At 40.3% G+C, this 16,508-nt stretch overlaps 1 protein-coding gene across 10 annotated transcripts in view; it reads right to left on the bottom strand.

Annotated features, from left to right (window-relative positions):
• The window catches only part of TTC23 (tetratricopeptide repeat domain 23), a 125,247-nt gene that overhangs the window by 36,919 nt on the left and 71,820 nt on the right, over nucleotides 1-16,508 (bottom strand). For 6 of the 10 annotated variants that reach the window (XM_067029535.1, XM_067029537.1, XM_067029539.1 and 3 more), the window contains 2 exons: nucleotides 16,217-16,394; nucleotides 800-871 (listed from right to left, as the gene is read on the bottom strand). In XM_067029535.1, the coding sequence (XP_066885636.1) occupies nucleotides 800-871; nucleotides 16,217-16,394 (250 nt within the window). The remainder of the gene's footprint in view (nucleotides 1-799; nucleotides 872-16,216; nucleotides 16,395-16,508) is intronic. The other 4 variants (XM_059058534.2, XM_067029541.1, XM_067029536.1 and 1 more) reach the window with 1 other exon arrangement.

Raw genomic sequence — 16,508 nt, 5'->3', positions numbered from 1 at the left:
TTAAGCAAACAAAAAAGTAAATAATCCCATGGATTAGCCATAGCTCCTGGAGGCTGAAAGAATCGGGGTGCTTTGGGCAGTGTGCACCAGGGCAGGAGGAATGTCAGCATTCTTGACATGGTAAAAACAGCAAATCTGAAGGCAGAGCATCAAGGTTAGAATCTTATCTCCATCCTTTATTAGCTGTGAGGTAACTTGGGCAAATCACCCACTCAGCAACCTCAGTTTTTTCATCTATAAAATGAGGATAATAAAAATTGTCAAAAATATTTAAATCGATATCATAAATGAAAAAGAAATGAAAAGTAACAGCCTAAATCTTAGACCAGATAAAGCCATACCACTAGAACTTTCTAGTCCAGACCAAGCAGTGAGACAGCAAAGCCATAGAGACTTGCTCCTCTGATGACCAACTTAATGCATTTCTGAGATGATAAGCAGGGTAGACTCTAAACTGTCCCCTCATTTGTCATATGTTAAAATCCACTAGTTACTAGATCTAGACTTTTTATGATAGGGGCTACTCCAAATCAAGATTGCTGGTAATAACTTTTATTGCTGTGTTAGAACAATCAGAATTTCATATTTGTAAATGCTAACAATATCCTTTGTTTTAAAATGACTTTTCTTACTACAGCAACGGTCCCCAACATTTTTAACACCAGGGACTGGTTTCGTGGAAGACAATTTTTCCACGGACCAGGGGTGGGGTGGGGTTGGGGGTTGGGCGGGCGTGGTTCAGGCGGTAATGCCAGCGATGGGGAGGTGGCAAATGAAGCTTCCCTTGCTTGCCGCTCACCTCCTGCTGTGCAGCTCCATTCCTAACAGGCCCCGGACTGGTACCGGTCTGCACCCCGGGGGTTGGGGACCCCTGTATTACAGGATATAGATAAACTGAATACTTGATTTTGGCAAACTCCAAATTGGTCATTATCCTTGATTTGGCCTGAAGTTCTGACTGGAAATGCTTTTCAAATAGGACACAGGGTTAGAGTGAAAGGATCAAATGTTCAGTGCTCAGGGAAAGGAAAAAAGAGAGGAAAAGCTTGCCCCACCCCAAATGCAAATGGATCATGTTTACTTTGTCTTTTCCCTGGGTTAACTATCTCTAGAATCCACTTTTGAAGAGAGCACCCTCTGATGCCAGAAGAGATTTAACTCATCTTGTTACAAAGACATTTTACACACAGTATTTTAGATTGATTAAAATTCAAGTTCAAAAAGATTTCATATGTTGTATCCAATTAATATTATAATTCAAGGCAATGTAAAAGATACATGTCTATCAAAATTACTTTCAAATGAATTATTAACATGTTCTGAGAGTTCTCTAAGTTGCCTTTTGTCTTGGAAACAGGAAGCAAAGTTTTCCATGAGCAAAAATGCTCATATTATCAAGAAAGGGGATCCTGAAATCTTATGGGGATCTGAACATATCACAAAATTTTCATAACTTCAATGTTTTGCTGTATGAGATGTTAATATAAGCAAACATTTAATATTCATTATTCACTTCAGAAACTCAATCTCTGATCTAATTTGTTATTTGATGTTTGCGAAGCTTCTAAAAACCATATGCGGGAGTGGGGGGTGAGGGCAGTGGAGAAGGGAACCCATGATGTTTAAAATGTGCAATCTCATTTATTCAGAAAAATTCAATTCAGTTTAATTTAATTCAGTCCTATTCAATTCAACTTATCTTAATTTTTAAATGCTTTCTACATGCCAGATATTATTCAAACCCTAGGAATTCACATCAAGATTAGTCAGGGGTTTTGGTTTTAAAGGAGCTTACAGGGCTTCCCTGGTGGCGCAGTGGTTGAGAGTCTGCCTGCCGATGCAGGGGACACGGGTTCGTGCCCTGGTCCGGGAAGATTCCACATGCCGCGGAGCAGCTGGGCCCGTGAGCCATGGCCGCTGAGCCTGCGCGTCCGGAGCCTGTTCTCCGTGACAGGAGAGGCCACAACAGTGAGAGGCCCGCATACCGCAAAAAAAACCACAAAAAACAATAAAGGAGCTTACAGATGAACTACAAAAATGTGGGGTAGTTTGACTTTACCTAAACTCACAGACACTGCCCCTCACTAGGTTTTAGCACCCAGCTCACTACTTTCCTCTCCACCCCTCCTCCTGTTATCATTTTCAGTGATTTCAGTATCCCTAAGACTGGTCTGCATCTATTGGGCAAGAAAGAGATGGCACAGTTTAACGGATGAATAGAGGAAAAGAAGTTGAATAAAGAAAAGAAGTTTGCACGGAGGAAACCTAAGGAAGAGAGTGCAGGACCCCAAACAGGCTGCTTTAACATCACAGGCAGAGCAAGGGAGGGAGCATTTGCTGGAACTGGAAAGATGAATTATAGGGGAGGGAGCTGTGGCTTTCAGTGAATGGATGCAGACCACCTGCACTGACCTTGCTGGGAGGAGCTGAGGGAATAAATAAGCTGTGCTCTCTCCTTCCAAGGTCAAGGCTGTGTGCCTCCCAGCCAGAGGGCAACTGTACTTAAGTGGGCACAGTGAGGGATGCAGAGTGGAGCTAAAAGAGCAAACTAAAACACCCAGTGAATGACCCAGCTAATACTTTGGCCTCTAGGGTTTTATTTTTTTATTTTTTTGCAGTACACGGGCTTCTCACTGTTGTGGCTTCTCCCATTGCAGAGCACAGGCTCCGGACGTGCAGGCTCAGCGGGCATGGCTCACGGGCCCAGCCGCTCTGCGGCGTGTGAGATCTTCCTGGACCAGGGCACGAACCCGCGTCCCCTGCATCGGCAGGTGGACTCTCAACCACTGCGCCACCAGGGAAGCCCGCCTCTTGGGTTTTGAAAGGCTTATTTTCCTCCCTACCCTCAGCCACCTGGTCCCCCATGATGCTCTGGGCCCCCTCATCACTTAATCTGTGCTACCTCTGGATCCCGCAGTTCACAGACCCTGTTTGACTGTTGGGGCATCCTGGCTCTATCACATCCATGCAGCTTCTCGTCCTCTGTCCACTCTCCACATCTCACTAGCCATCCACCCCTCCTGCTGTCCCTTCCCTTATGGTCCAGCTTAGAGGGTACCACCCATCAGTGTCTGTAGGGAAAATGCCCTCAACTCCACTGAAGCATTATTTGAGATGGTGAAAAATGGGGAACCATCTAAACGTCCATCAGCAGGGGAACGAATATATTGTGGTTTATTCATACAATGATTGAACTCTATCTATATGTGTTAACATTTCAAAAGCACACCACTGAGTGGAAAAGCAGCTTACGAAAGGATACAGACATCATGATGCCACTGCTTTTCAAGTTTCTGATTTTAAAGCAAAAGAACCCCTTTTATTCCAAACAGAATGGTTCTCTAACATACAAAGCAGGTAAGTGTGGAGCTGCTCTCACTGAAGCAGGTAGAGAGAGCCTGGGAAGCCCACCCAATTGCTTCCATCCAGCCACCCACAAAAGACCCTCCTTGGAACATGAGTGTTGGCGGTGACACAGTTTGACAACCACAGTACCACACCATGCAGGAGGCCTCCTGAGGGAGTGAGTACTGAGGAAGTTGACAAAGCTGGTGATTAGATTACCCAATCTTTCCAAACTAAACCACTGTTCACAATTCTGGAACAACACTTTGTTTGCTAAGATAATATAAACACCCTTGTTACATACATCTGAGAGCATTTAAGGACTAGTTGTTAGGGTAAACAGAATTACAGGAGTCCTGCTTGCCTCTCCGGCTTTATACAGAGGCCCGAGTACTAGGCCCCGCTGGGGATCTGTGGCTTGACTACGCTCACTCCTCCTCGTTATTTATTAATCACCCCAGGGCTTGCATCTCTCCTCCCATCCTTTGAAGTTTTTGATATCTTATGGTTATATGTTTATCAACTGTCATCTTCAGGCTGAGGAGGAATGTTTAATATTCTTAAATCTCTTCAGCTGCTAGCATGTCGTACTGGGTTAAAAACAAAAACAAAAACACCTTTAATATCCCACATGGAGTAAGGTCATTAATTGAAAAACCCATTCACAAGACCAACTGCCTCAAGCCCTAGCAAGGTACAGAGCAGCTGTTGCATTCTGGTCCTCCTATGTGTTTCTGGGGGAAACCAAGGCTTCCTCAGTGCCAACCCAGCTGTCAATAGACACAGCCAGAGCCAGGGCTGGCAGATTCTTATCTAACTGGGCCTGTTCCCTTGGATTTGTAAAATGTGTAACAGTTCTTGAAGAGAAAACTTGATGACTACTAAAAAGGATGTTTCTATTTATGCAGGCAGACCCCACCATATGCACACTCAACTTAAAACACTGGGTGGGTTCTGAGTGTGGAACCCCAGCTCATGTGGGGAGGGAGAGAGATTTTTTTCCCACTTTGATAATGATTAGGGGAATCAGTGACTCAGAGGGAAATCTCCTCTCCCATAGCAAAGTGAAGAGCACACAAGTAGCTCAAAGTACATTTGTGGACCTAAACTGGGTCTATTTACCCAGGAGATGAGAACATTCATAGAGAAGACAATAGTAATTGCCAGGATCTCTTTGTAAAGCTGAGGGCTAGGATAGGGAGGGACCGAGGGAAGGAGGGAAATAACATTGATATACACCAGCTCCACTTAATCTCAAAATGACCAGTGAGAGTGATGTTATCCGCCTAATTTACGGATGGCAAAATGAAGGCTCAAGGAGAATAGTCGACTGTCTGAAGGTCACATAGTTGGTCAATGGCAGCACAGGGATTCAAACTAAGGCCTGTGATTTCAAATTGCATGCTTTTCTCATCTAACACCTGGTTATCAAGAGGGTAGAAGTCACAGAAAGGCAATTTTCAAGTCAATGTAATGAAGAACTATTTAAGAGTCAGAGAAATAGTTACTAAGTATTAGACTCAGCCCAGAATTAAATAGACTGGCTAGGGAAAGAGCGAGCTGCCACATATGGAACGCTGAGCACTGACTGTAGAGAGACGCTGTGGAGGGGGTCAGGCCGTGGACGGTGGATGGAGCAGACGTTAAAGTGCCTTCTACCAAGTGTCTCTGTTTCTGCTTTGATTCAGGTTTGTGCCTTAATTCAACAGAAGCTCAAGTCCACTTGTCACTATGCGGTATGAGCTTGCTGTGTTTCTTTTATAACTGACCAGCTGTGAGACTGCATAGCTTTCTCTCTCAGCTCTGCCAGAGCTGGTCATTCTACCCTTCAGCTTTGACTGTCATCCTCGAGCAAGACAGGGTCATGTTGCAGCCCAAGGTTGCCACTTCCTTTCCTCTCCCATCTCTGCCCAGTAGGGAAGTCTTCCATGGCCACACACACCGCAGGGGACTGAGGCGGCTGGAGGGCACTGGCTAAAAAAAAAGATGGAGCTGGGAATCCCCGGGGGAAGTAGATGCAAGGGAAGTAACTGGGTGCAGAGGTCATTCAAAAACTGATTTCTGAGGGCCCCAGACTGAGCCAGTTTCTTTTAATAGTCAGAGAAAGTCTCTGCGGCAGCTTTCCAGTCGTCAATTTTAGCTGCTCCAAAGGGCTAGGGAGAAAAGGCGCTACTCGCTGTAAGAGTTAGCACCAAAATAGACATATTGGGGCCTTATATTTTTGTCTTTTCGTTCTGTGTGTTTTCTTAAAACTTAATTAGATTTTTAAATTATAAGAGTAGTACCTGCATATAACTTTTTAAAAATCCTAAGTAGTAGAAAAGAATAAGCAATTAAAAATTTTAATGCCCTGTCCTTTGTGTCTATAAGCCTCACCCCCTCTTCTCCCCATTTCCAGTCTGATTTCTTACAGCTACCCACTATCAACAGTTTCCTGCATATCCTCTCAGAAATATTGATGTGCTTATACACACACACACACACACACACACACACACACACACACACACACGAGATCAGAGCCTGGCCCTACCCCCCTCTCAGCTCAGCTTCATCTCCTGCCACCCATTCTGGGCTCTCACCACAGTGGTTCCCCTCTCCTCAACCTTTGGGGTGTCTCTTTATCAGATCCCACATCAGGTTAGGTTGCCCCGCTGGGAGCTCTCGCAGCACCCGGTACCTCTCCCTGTGGTGCACTTCACACTGGTAGTTTTACATTCATGTGTGTGATTCTTCACTAAGGTCTATCTCACTCACTAGGCTGCTTCTTGAGGGCATGGCCTCTGACATCCGAGCCTTCCATCATAGTCCCAGCCCTAACACTGTGCCCAGCACAATGTAGTGTTTAATTGGTCATTGACTGACAGAATATTCGTGTCTACATCTGGCTTTTTAAAATTAAGAATATATTTTGGACACCTTTCTTCAGAACACAGACATCCATCTCATTCTCTTTAGTGGCTCTACAGTATCCCCCCATCATGTGGATAGATCATAGCTTTATAACCAGTTCCCTACTAATGGACTTTAAGGGTGTTTCTAATTTTTTGCTATTGCTAATAACCCTGTTTCTTTGCACACTTGTGCACATCTATCTGTTAGGTAAGTTTCTAAAAGTGAAATTGGTGGGTCAAAGGGTCAGTGTGTTATAAAACTGGAGAGGGAATGTCAATTGCTTTCCCCCAAAATGGTGTTGATTCCCAGTCCTACCAGTAGTGCATGAGGATGTCTGCTTCCCCACACCCTTGCCACCATGGAGTGGCACCAAACTTTTTTGGCATCTCCTTGGTTAAACTGCATTTCTTTAATAACAAGTGAGGCTAGGGATTATTTTTGGATGGTTATTGGCCATTGTATTCCCTCTTCAGTAAAATGTCTGTTTCTGTTTTTTGTCCATATTTCTATTGAGTTGTCTTTTTCATCTAGATTTTATAAGAACTCTTTCTATACTTTCCCCTCCTTGACATTTATTTCTTAACTTTGTGATATGTTGTCATAGAGAACTTTTTCATTTTTATGCTGTCAAGTTCATCAATCTTTCTTTCTCTTTTTTCTCCTCGTCCCTCTTTCTCTCAATCTATAGCCATCTGCACACCTGCAGAGGAAAAATGCTCAACAAGTGTTACAACACTGGGTACTTCTGGGATGGGGGAGGAGGGCTGAGATGACTTGTAGCCCATTTCTCTGTATGGCTTGATTTTTTTTTAATAAAAAGCATTATCATTATGATAAAAACCAGTTGTCTTTTCAAAAGAAGCAGTGTGGCACCGTGATTTGTGTCATTCTTAGAAAAGGTTTATACTGTATAAAATCATAACTGCATTCTGCATCTTTTCTAATTTTAAACAAAATAGGCTAGTGTTGTCAGAGATTTTGAAAATTAAAAATAGCACTCATCTGATTATTTATAATAAATGAATTACGCTTTATAGCAAATACACAGCAATTAACAAGAGCAGAGCCAATAAGAAGTGCTGCCATTTACTGAATAGCTTGCACCTGCCAGGAGCTGTGAGCACCTATCAGCCACCACCTAGGCCTGACCAAGGCCAATAACTCACCCAGAGCAGGAACCTGAACCCAGATTTTCTGATCTTAAAGTCTTAGGTAGAATAACTAATAAATTATTTCATCATACTTTGCAAATCAAACTTCTCTAAATTTGGGAACTACTGAATGGCAGAGCTGCCCTGAAAACCGAAAAGAGAGATATGCAATTCGAGTGTCAGAGACGTGAAAAAGCAATCCAAGCTAGCGCGGTGTTAATGTATACTCCTTGAAGGCACACACCCACAAACATGCTATTGCTCACACAAATGAAATCCTGTGATTTTTATTTTGGATAGGAAAATAAGGTTCTAGTGCCAAAATCTGCCACGAAGAGTTTCAGAAACAATCACGTTTGTGTGGTTTTCTCACAGAACCCTGCTGCAGAGGACACACAGGGCCGATGACAGCTCTTTCATCAGTCCTTGGGACTGCTGCCTTCCCTCTGTGATGGCTCTGTGGGGCTGGCTTTATTTTCTCCATTTTAATGGGTGAGTTCCTAAAATACTTTGGAACTTTTCTACATTCTACAGAGAATCAAAGGTCTTTTCTCCCTGGGTGTTTCTCTCACTCCAAAGGAATGAAGAGTAAAAAAACAAGAGGGGAAATAACAAAACCCCTTTCCTTTGTGTGTAATTAATAAATGGCTTTTAGGCATGGGCTCCCTTGGAGAGCTGTACCTTTCTGTATTTTAGGTAAAGTTGCTAAAGAAAAAGGGAGCCTTGATAAATGTTTAACAATTACTGTTAATAAATAAATAAAAGTAGCTTATACTGGCAACATGCCAAATTGTTCACAAAGCACTTTCCATTTTGAATCTTTGAGCTGTTCTGTGAAGTGGATAGGGTGTTTTGTAGGGTTTTTTTTGAGAGATTAAATGACTTATATTATCAAACAAATGGTAAACAGAAGAGTCTGGACTCCAACCCAAGTTTTCTGATTTCAAATCCAATGTTATCTTGACTTCACAAAGCTATCTCTTTAATAATCATAGGCAAATATTTATTTAAACACTCTCTAATCTTTATTAACCTCAAGAATAAACAACAAAAGTCACCTATTAAACTTTACAAAGCATTAATAAAAATGAGTGAATTCCTCCATAACCTGCATACAGAGAAATATTTCTCAGAGTCAAAATCTAAATGTAATAAAAGATTGAAAAGTTGAAAGCACTAAGAAAACTTTTGCATGGCAAAAAACATTATAAATACACATACACACACAAACTAGAGCTAATAAACAAGTTTACAAAGGTTGCAGGATGCAAAGTTAACATACAAAAATCATTTGTATTTCTATGTGCAGGCAATGAACAATAAGAAAAGGAAATTAAGAAAACACTTCCATTTGTAATAACATAAAAAAAACTCCAAAATACTTGGGAATAAAGCTACCAAAAGAAGTTCAAAATTTATACTATAAAACATGGTTGAAAGAAATTAAGGAAGACCTTAAAGAAATAAGAGATTATCCCATGGTTATGGATTGAAAGGCTTAATACTGTTAAGATGTCACAATTGCAGTACAGATTCAACATAATCCTTACCCAAATCCCAGCTGTTCCATTCTTTCTTTCCAGAAATTGGAAAGAAAAAGCTTATCCTAAAATTCATACGGAAATGCAAGGGACCCAGAATAGCCAAAACAATCTTGAAAAAGAATAACAATGTTGGAGATGTCACACTTATGGATTTCAAAACTTACTACAAAATTTGTACATGAATCTTCATAGTAGCATTATTTAAAGTATCCATAAAGTTACTACAAAACAACAACAATTGAGACTGTGATATAGGCATAAGGATAGACATATGGCTCAATGGAATAGAATTGAGACCAGAAATAAATCCTTACATTTATAGTCAATTGATTTGGACTTGGATGCCAATATAATTCAATGATGAAAGGATAGTCCTTTTAATAAATGGTGCTGGGACAGGTGAATATCTACATACGAAAGAATAAAGTTAGACCCTTGCCTCACATCATATAAAATCTTAACTCAAAATGAATCAAAGACCTCAGTGTAAGAGCTAAAACTATAAAATTCTCAGAAGGAAACATAGATATAAGCCTTCATGGACTTGAATTAGGCAGTGGTCTCTTTGATGTGATGCCACAAGCACAAGCAACAACAAAATAGATAAACTGAACTTCATCAAAATTAAAAACTTTTGTGCTTCATAGGACACCATCAAACAGTGAGAAGACAACCACATAATGGGAGAAAATTTTTACAAATCATATATCATAAGGGTCTAGTATCAAGTATCCAGAATATATGAAGAACTCTTATTTAAGTCAACAATAAAAAGACAAATAACTGTATTAAAAATGGACAAACGGGCTTCCCTGGTGGTGCAGTGGTTGAGAATCTGCCTGCCAATGCAGGGGACATGGGTTCGAGCCCTGGTCTGGGAAGATTCCACATGCCGCGGAGCAACTGGGCCTGTGAGCCACAACTACTGAGCCTGCGCGTCTGGAGCCTGTGCTTCGCAATAAGAGAGGCTGCGATAGTGAGAGGCCCACGCACCGTGATAAAGAGTGGTCCCCACTCGCCACAACTAGAGAAAGCCCTCGCATAGAAATGAAGACCCAACACAGCCAAATAAATAAATAAATAAATTTAAAAAAACAGCTGAGTTTAAAAAAAAAATGGACAAAGGATTTGAATAGGCATTCCTCCAAAGAAGATGAACAAATGGCCATTAAACATATTTTTAAAAATGGCCATTTCACTCTCTAGGACGGCTGAAATAAAACAGAGAGATAATAACAAATGTTGGTGAGGATGTGGAGAAAGTGAAACTGTCATGCATTACTGGTGGAAATGTAAAATGCTGAGGCCACTTTGGAAAACACCTTGGAGGTTCCTCAAAAAGCTAAATATTGAGTTACTATATGACCCAACAATTCTACTCCTAGGTTTATATACAACAGATTTGAAAATACATATCCACATAAAAACTTATATATGAATGTTAATAGCAACATTACTCATAATAACCTTAAAGTGGAAACAACCCGAATGTCAATCAACTGATGAATATAAACAAATGTAGTATATCTATATAATGGAATACTATTCAGTCATAAAAAGGAAATGAAGTACTGATACATGCTAAACATGAATGAACCTTGAAAACATTACTCTAAATAAAAGAAGTCGGGCTTCCCTGGTGGCGCAGTGGTTCAGAGTCTGCCTGCCGATGCAGGGGACATGGGTTCATGCCCCGGTCCGGGAGGATTCCACATGTCGCAGAGCGACTGGGCCCGTGAGCCATGGCCACTGAGCCTGCGTGTCCGGAGCCTGTGCTCCGCAACGAGAGAGGCCACAACAGTGGGAGGTCCACGTACCGCAAAAAAAAAAAAAAAAAAAAAAAAAGTCAAAGACAAAAGGCCACATATTGTATGATCCTATTTATATGAAATGTCCATAATAGACAAATCCATAGAGACAGAGGATAGATTGGTGGTTGCCAAGGGGTGGGAGGAGGAGGGAATGGGAATGACTCCTAATGGGTACAAGGTTTCTTTTAAGGTGGTGAAAAATTTCTGGAATTAGATAGCAGTAATGGTTGTACAACTTTGTGAGTACAATAAAACCACTAAATTGTACACTTTAAAAGGATAAGTTTTATGGTATGTAGATTATCTCAATGAAACGCACAAAATTAAAACACAAATGACAAATTGGGTGAAAATATTTACAACATATATTACAGATAGTAGGGAAATATATGTAATATATAAAGAAATTTTAACTGTTAAGGCAAACTAGATAAAAATTCTATTAAATAGTGGACAAATAATATGAATAATTCACAAAAAAGGAGGTTCATAAAAAATATACAGAAGTCCCTTAAACATATGAAAAGATATTCAATTCCATTTTAAATAAGAGAAACGCAGATTAAAACTATACTGAGATGTTACTTCTCACCTATCAGATGGGAACTAATTCAAAAGCTTGACAATACACTCTTTTAGAAGGGGCTGTGGGGAAATAGGCACTCTTACACTCTGCTGATGGGAATACAAATGGTCTAAAAGCCCAATGAAAGGCAACTGGTAATATCCTACAAAGCTACCAATGTATGCTCTCTTCGACCTAGCTGTCCCATTTCTAGGAATTTACTCTGAAGATACAACTCCAACAATACAAAAATACATATGTGTAAGGTTATTCATTACAACATTATTTCTATTTGCAAAATATTGGAACCTAACCTAAATGCCAAAACATAAACTATTTGAAAAAACTGTAGAATGTACATAAAATGGAGTATTGTCCCTCTGTACAAATAAATAAAGAATATTTCAATGAATTGTATGAAGTGATTTTCAGGATGTATTGTTAAGTGAAAAACAAACATACACACAACAAATAAAAAACGTGGTGGGGAGAGGGAGGGATATTTCAACAGTAGAATATCAACTGATAAATGCAAATGGAATGGCAGAATGGAAAAATCATTGATTTGCAACCATCACGATAAAGACTGGCTTGAGAAAGACTCATCAATGGATGCTAAACCTAGAAGGACATTTCAATGAGTAAGATATTTACATGGTCTTAAAAATGTCTCTTTACAGAATGTTTATTGTCTGCAAAGAGAAAAATAGTTAATACACTGTGAAGAAGCACACACATCACTGTCACTGGGAGATAAAAAATTAATGTCACCAATGAAGGACAGATGGATATCATGTGCCTCCAGATGCAATACCCCAAGAAAATACAACATCCTTTTGTAGCATTCTAGCTGGGAATGCATTGTCAGAATCTAGTCACGAGGAGGCGTCAGATAAACCCAAACTGAGGCACAGTCTATGAAACAACTGGGCTGTATTCTTCAAAAATTTCATTGTCATAAGAGACAATGACAGGCTGAGAAGCTGTTTAGATTACAGAAGACCAGAGTCATTGACAACTAAGTGCAATACTTGATCCTGAACTGTATTTTTTATTGGAGCGGGGAAAAAATTGCCATGAAGGACAGTATTGGGACAACTGACAAAACAATATGGCCCGTACCAATGTTGACTTTTCTGAATTTGATAACTGTATTGTGGTTACATAAGAGAATATCTTTGTTCTCATGAAACATACACTGAAGTATTCAGGGATAAAAGGATATGACATATTCAACATACTTTTAAATGATTACAAAATATAAATAACTATTGGTCTGAGCATACATGTGTGTATGTTTGTCTGTATGTCTATATAGATAGGCAGGGAAAACATGTGGCAAAATACTTTAAAATGATGACTCTGGGCCCCATAAACAAGAGGCACTATTTAACCCATTTCTCGTTCACATAGTGCTAAGGGTTCCTAGGAGTGAGCCTGCCCTTATATTTGAATCCCTTTGCTGTTCCCTGCCCTCAGACATTTGAATTTTTTTCTCTAGGTCAGTGTTTCCTAAACTGTGGCCTGGGAACACTAGTGTCTCATAGACTTATTAAGCCCTCCCCCTGATTAACAATTTACACTGGCATTTTTAATGCACCGTAAAATGTGTTAAAGACATCTGCTTAATTTTAATTTAATATTTCTCAAATTTATTTGGCCACAAACACCTTTTCTGGGAAGATCTAAGAATTCTCATGAAATGCCAGTATCCTACAGAACACAGTTTGGGAAATGCTTCTCTAAACCAAACTCAAATCTTTGCAATGCATACTACTGGTCTTAGAAGCCATCTTTCATTTCAGTGAATTTTGTAGGGGGTAATGGCCCTTGCTGGAATACTCTGAGTGTATCTTGATTTCTTTCTTTGAACTTTAGGAACTGGTACAGCAAAGACAGTGCTGAGACGAGGACAGGTCTGGATTTAGTCAGGAAACATTGAGTTCCCTCAATGGACTAAGTATGGACTAAGAAAAAAATTCTAAATTAAAATAAATTTGAGATTAATCTCAAATTTATAAAATTTGTAAAATGGGAATAAAATAATATAAAAACGTTTGCAAGGTTGGTGTGAAACTAGCTCAATTAAGAGCAAAGAAAAGCCAACTTCTGGTGGCCAGGTAACTCAAAACAACCTTTTGGCAGAATGTCAACAAAAATCAAGAGGTATAAAAATGTTCATGTCTTACCTCCCAGCAGTTTAACTTTTGGAAATGTATATCAGCATATAATTCAAGAAAAGAAAAAACATTTAAAAAAAATAGGAATATTCAGAATTATTGATACTAACAAAAAATTGCAAATCCACAGTGTTCCTTCACTCAGTAAATGTCCCAACCAGCCACATGCAGAAAACTGGTCTAAAGCTGGACTCCTCCATCTCCTTCACTCTCCCACATCTGCACAACTCCCAGGCCTGTCATTTCTACTCTCTATCTGTCCGTGTCTCTCCGTTCTCACGACACCGCCTGAGTCTGGGCTGTCATCATGCCTACCTGGTTTGTTGCAGCCACTTACTGAGTTGCCTCCCTGGTTACCTCTCTGCCATCCAGTCCCTTCTCCATACTGCAAAGCAACACTTCTAGACTGATAATATGGTGATGTCAATCTCCCTGTTCAAAAACCCTTAACTGCACTTAGGATGGAGCTCAAATTCCTTACCATGACTTTCCACACCCCATCTCAATGATACGCACCCACTGCCTTCCCATTCCCATTGCCCAGGCATCGGGAACTTCTTGCAGTTCCCCAAATGTGTCAAACTTTGTCTTACCTTCAGACTTTTCCATGTACGCTGCCCCCTGCCTGGGCCAGTCCTCCCCACCTCTTAGTATGTTTTGAGGAAGGCACCTGCATTTATTACCTTTGCTTCCTCATATCTCACTCACAGTACAATCTGGATTCCGTTCTCATCAGTGCCTCAATGTTTCCCTCAACTAGGTCATCAATGAAAGAAAAAGAAAAGCAAGAAAAGGAAAGGGAGAACTTCAAAAATTCATACATTGCACTAGCAGGCACTGTGCTCAACACTTTACAAATATGTCACTTTTGCTCCCGACAGCTCCATGCCCTCCATAACAGCAAAAGGTATCAAAAGGGGTGACAATGAGGATATCTCTTTCTTTTTTACTTTTCTTCTTGTTTTTTTTTCTGGCAAATTCTTCTTTTTCCTTTACCGATTTATCCTTCTTTACTTGACCAATGAATAGCAAAGTTCCTGCCTAAACCCTGCCTGGGTGATCTCACCCTCTCCCAAGGCAATTACTGTGCATAAGTGGAGGACTTGCTGACCTACTTTCTGAACTCTAGTCCTGATTATATAACTGTCTAGCTGTCATTTCTGCTTGGATGCCTTACGGGTGTCTCAGACTCACCATCAAAACTTGAGCTCACCATCTCTCCATCACCCAGTCACACCTGCTCCCCCACTGTAAATGGCACAAACACCCACTCAGGTGTTCAGACCAGAAACCCGGGAGTCATCTTCGACTCTTCCCCTTCCCTCTTTGTCCTGCATCCACTCAAGCTCCATATCTCATAAATTCTGCCTCCTATATCTTTGTCACACCCATCTACTTCTCTTCATCCTTACTAACATCATCCTAGTTTAAGCCACCACCATCTTCAGCCTTCAGTGCTTCACTCTACCTCCACTCTTTGCACACCCTCCCTCGTCTACTCTCTACGTGTCAGCCAGAATTACCTTTTAAAAAAAATACTGCATTTAAACCTGGGCTATGCCATTTATTAGCTGTGTACTCCTGGACATATCACCCAACCTTTCTAATTCTTGACTTCCTTATCTATAAACTGATAATAATAATAATATGTCATGGGGTGGTAATAATATTTAAGGGAGATAATCCAGAGAAAGTGAGAGAATGGCACACTCTAATAAACTGTGTGTGGGAGTATAAATGGTCATACAAATTTTAAAAGAAATAGCAATAAAGAACCCTCAGCACAATATCATTATATCTCATTTGAAATAAGAAATGAGTTAGTCTATATTTTACAACTTTAACGGGGAAAAATTCTCAGAAAACAATTTTAAATGTGTTTTTAGCAGATGATACCACACAAAAACATCAAACTGACTGTGATGGTTAGTTTTATGTGTCAGCTTGGCTAGGCTATGGTGCCCAGTTGTTAGGTCAAATACTAGTCTAAATGTTGCTATGAATGGACTTTGTAGCTATGATTAACATTTATAATCAGTAGACGTTGAATAAAGGAGATTACCTTCCATAATAGGTAATAATTGGATGAGTAGGCCTCATCCAATCAATTGAAGGTCTACAGAGCAAAAGGCTGAGGTTTCAGTGAAGAAGGAATTCTGCTCCAAGACTGTAACACAGAGACCCTGCTTGCATTTTCAGCTGGCCCACCTACCCTACGGATTTCGGACTTGTCAGCCCCCAGAGTTGTGTGAGCCAATTCCTTAAAATATCAGTAAATTTCTCTCTCTCTCTCACTCTATGTATACATCCAATTGGTTCTATTTCTCAGCTACCAGATGACAACTCTAAGTGACTTCAGGTAAAGATTGTAGAATGTGGTAGATAAGAACCCTGATAAGTTTGATAACATAAGCTCTAAATAGATAAGCATTAAATAATAAAGAAACTTTGTCTGGGAAACAAGACTTAAATTATGCACCTAATATGAGAAAAGCCACCTTCAGGCAGTCTCAGACTGTTTGTGGAAGATGCACAGGTAACAGAGGACCAGTATCCCACACTTGCCCACTTATGAAGATGTTTGTTGAACTTCTACTCCAGACCAAGTGTTCTACTTATCTAGAGCACTTAACAAAGCCAGGCATTCTCAGAGCTGCTATTCCACCTGTATCTGTGAAAAGCAGTGGATTGGAACAGCTTTGGTGGCCAGTACGTTGCAGCTTACCTGTAAAAGGTGGTTGATGGATGCGTTGTGAAGTCCCAGGGCTTGTTCTACACCTGCCAATTCCCTCAACGTTGGTACGCACTCAAGACTTTTTTCACCTTTACTGATCTCAATATATTCTAAAGCCTCTTGGTAGTGGGGCAGAGCTTCTTTTGATTTCTTCTGACCTTGATATACCCTAAAAAAATCCAAGGGATTATCTTTAAAGTAATTAAAATAGAAGATACTGAAAATAATAGATGGATTTGGCTCTCTGACCCCTGTTGCCACGTTCATTTTCTAGGCAGCTAAG

This window comes from Kogia breviceps, chromosome 3 (genome assembly GCF_026419965.1).
Source record: "Kogia breviceps isolate mKogBre1 chromosome 3, mKogBre1 haplotype 1, whole genome shotgun sequence".
Classification (NCBI taxonomy): Eukaryota; Metazoa; Chordata; class Mammalia; order Artiodactyla; family Physeteridae; genus Kogia; species Kogia breviceps.
Note: the sequence above shows the minus strand (reverse complement) of the source record. Positions and strands in the feature narration are given on the sequence as shown.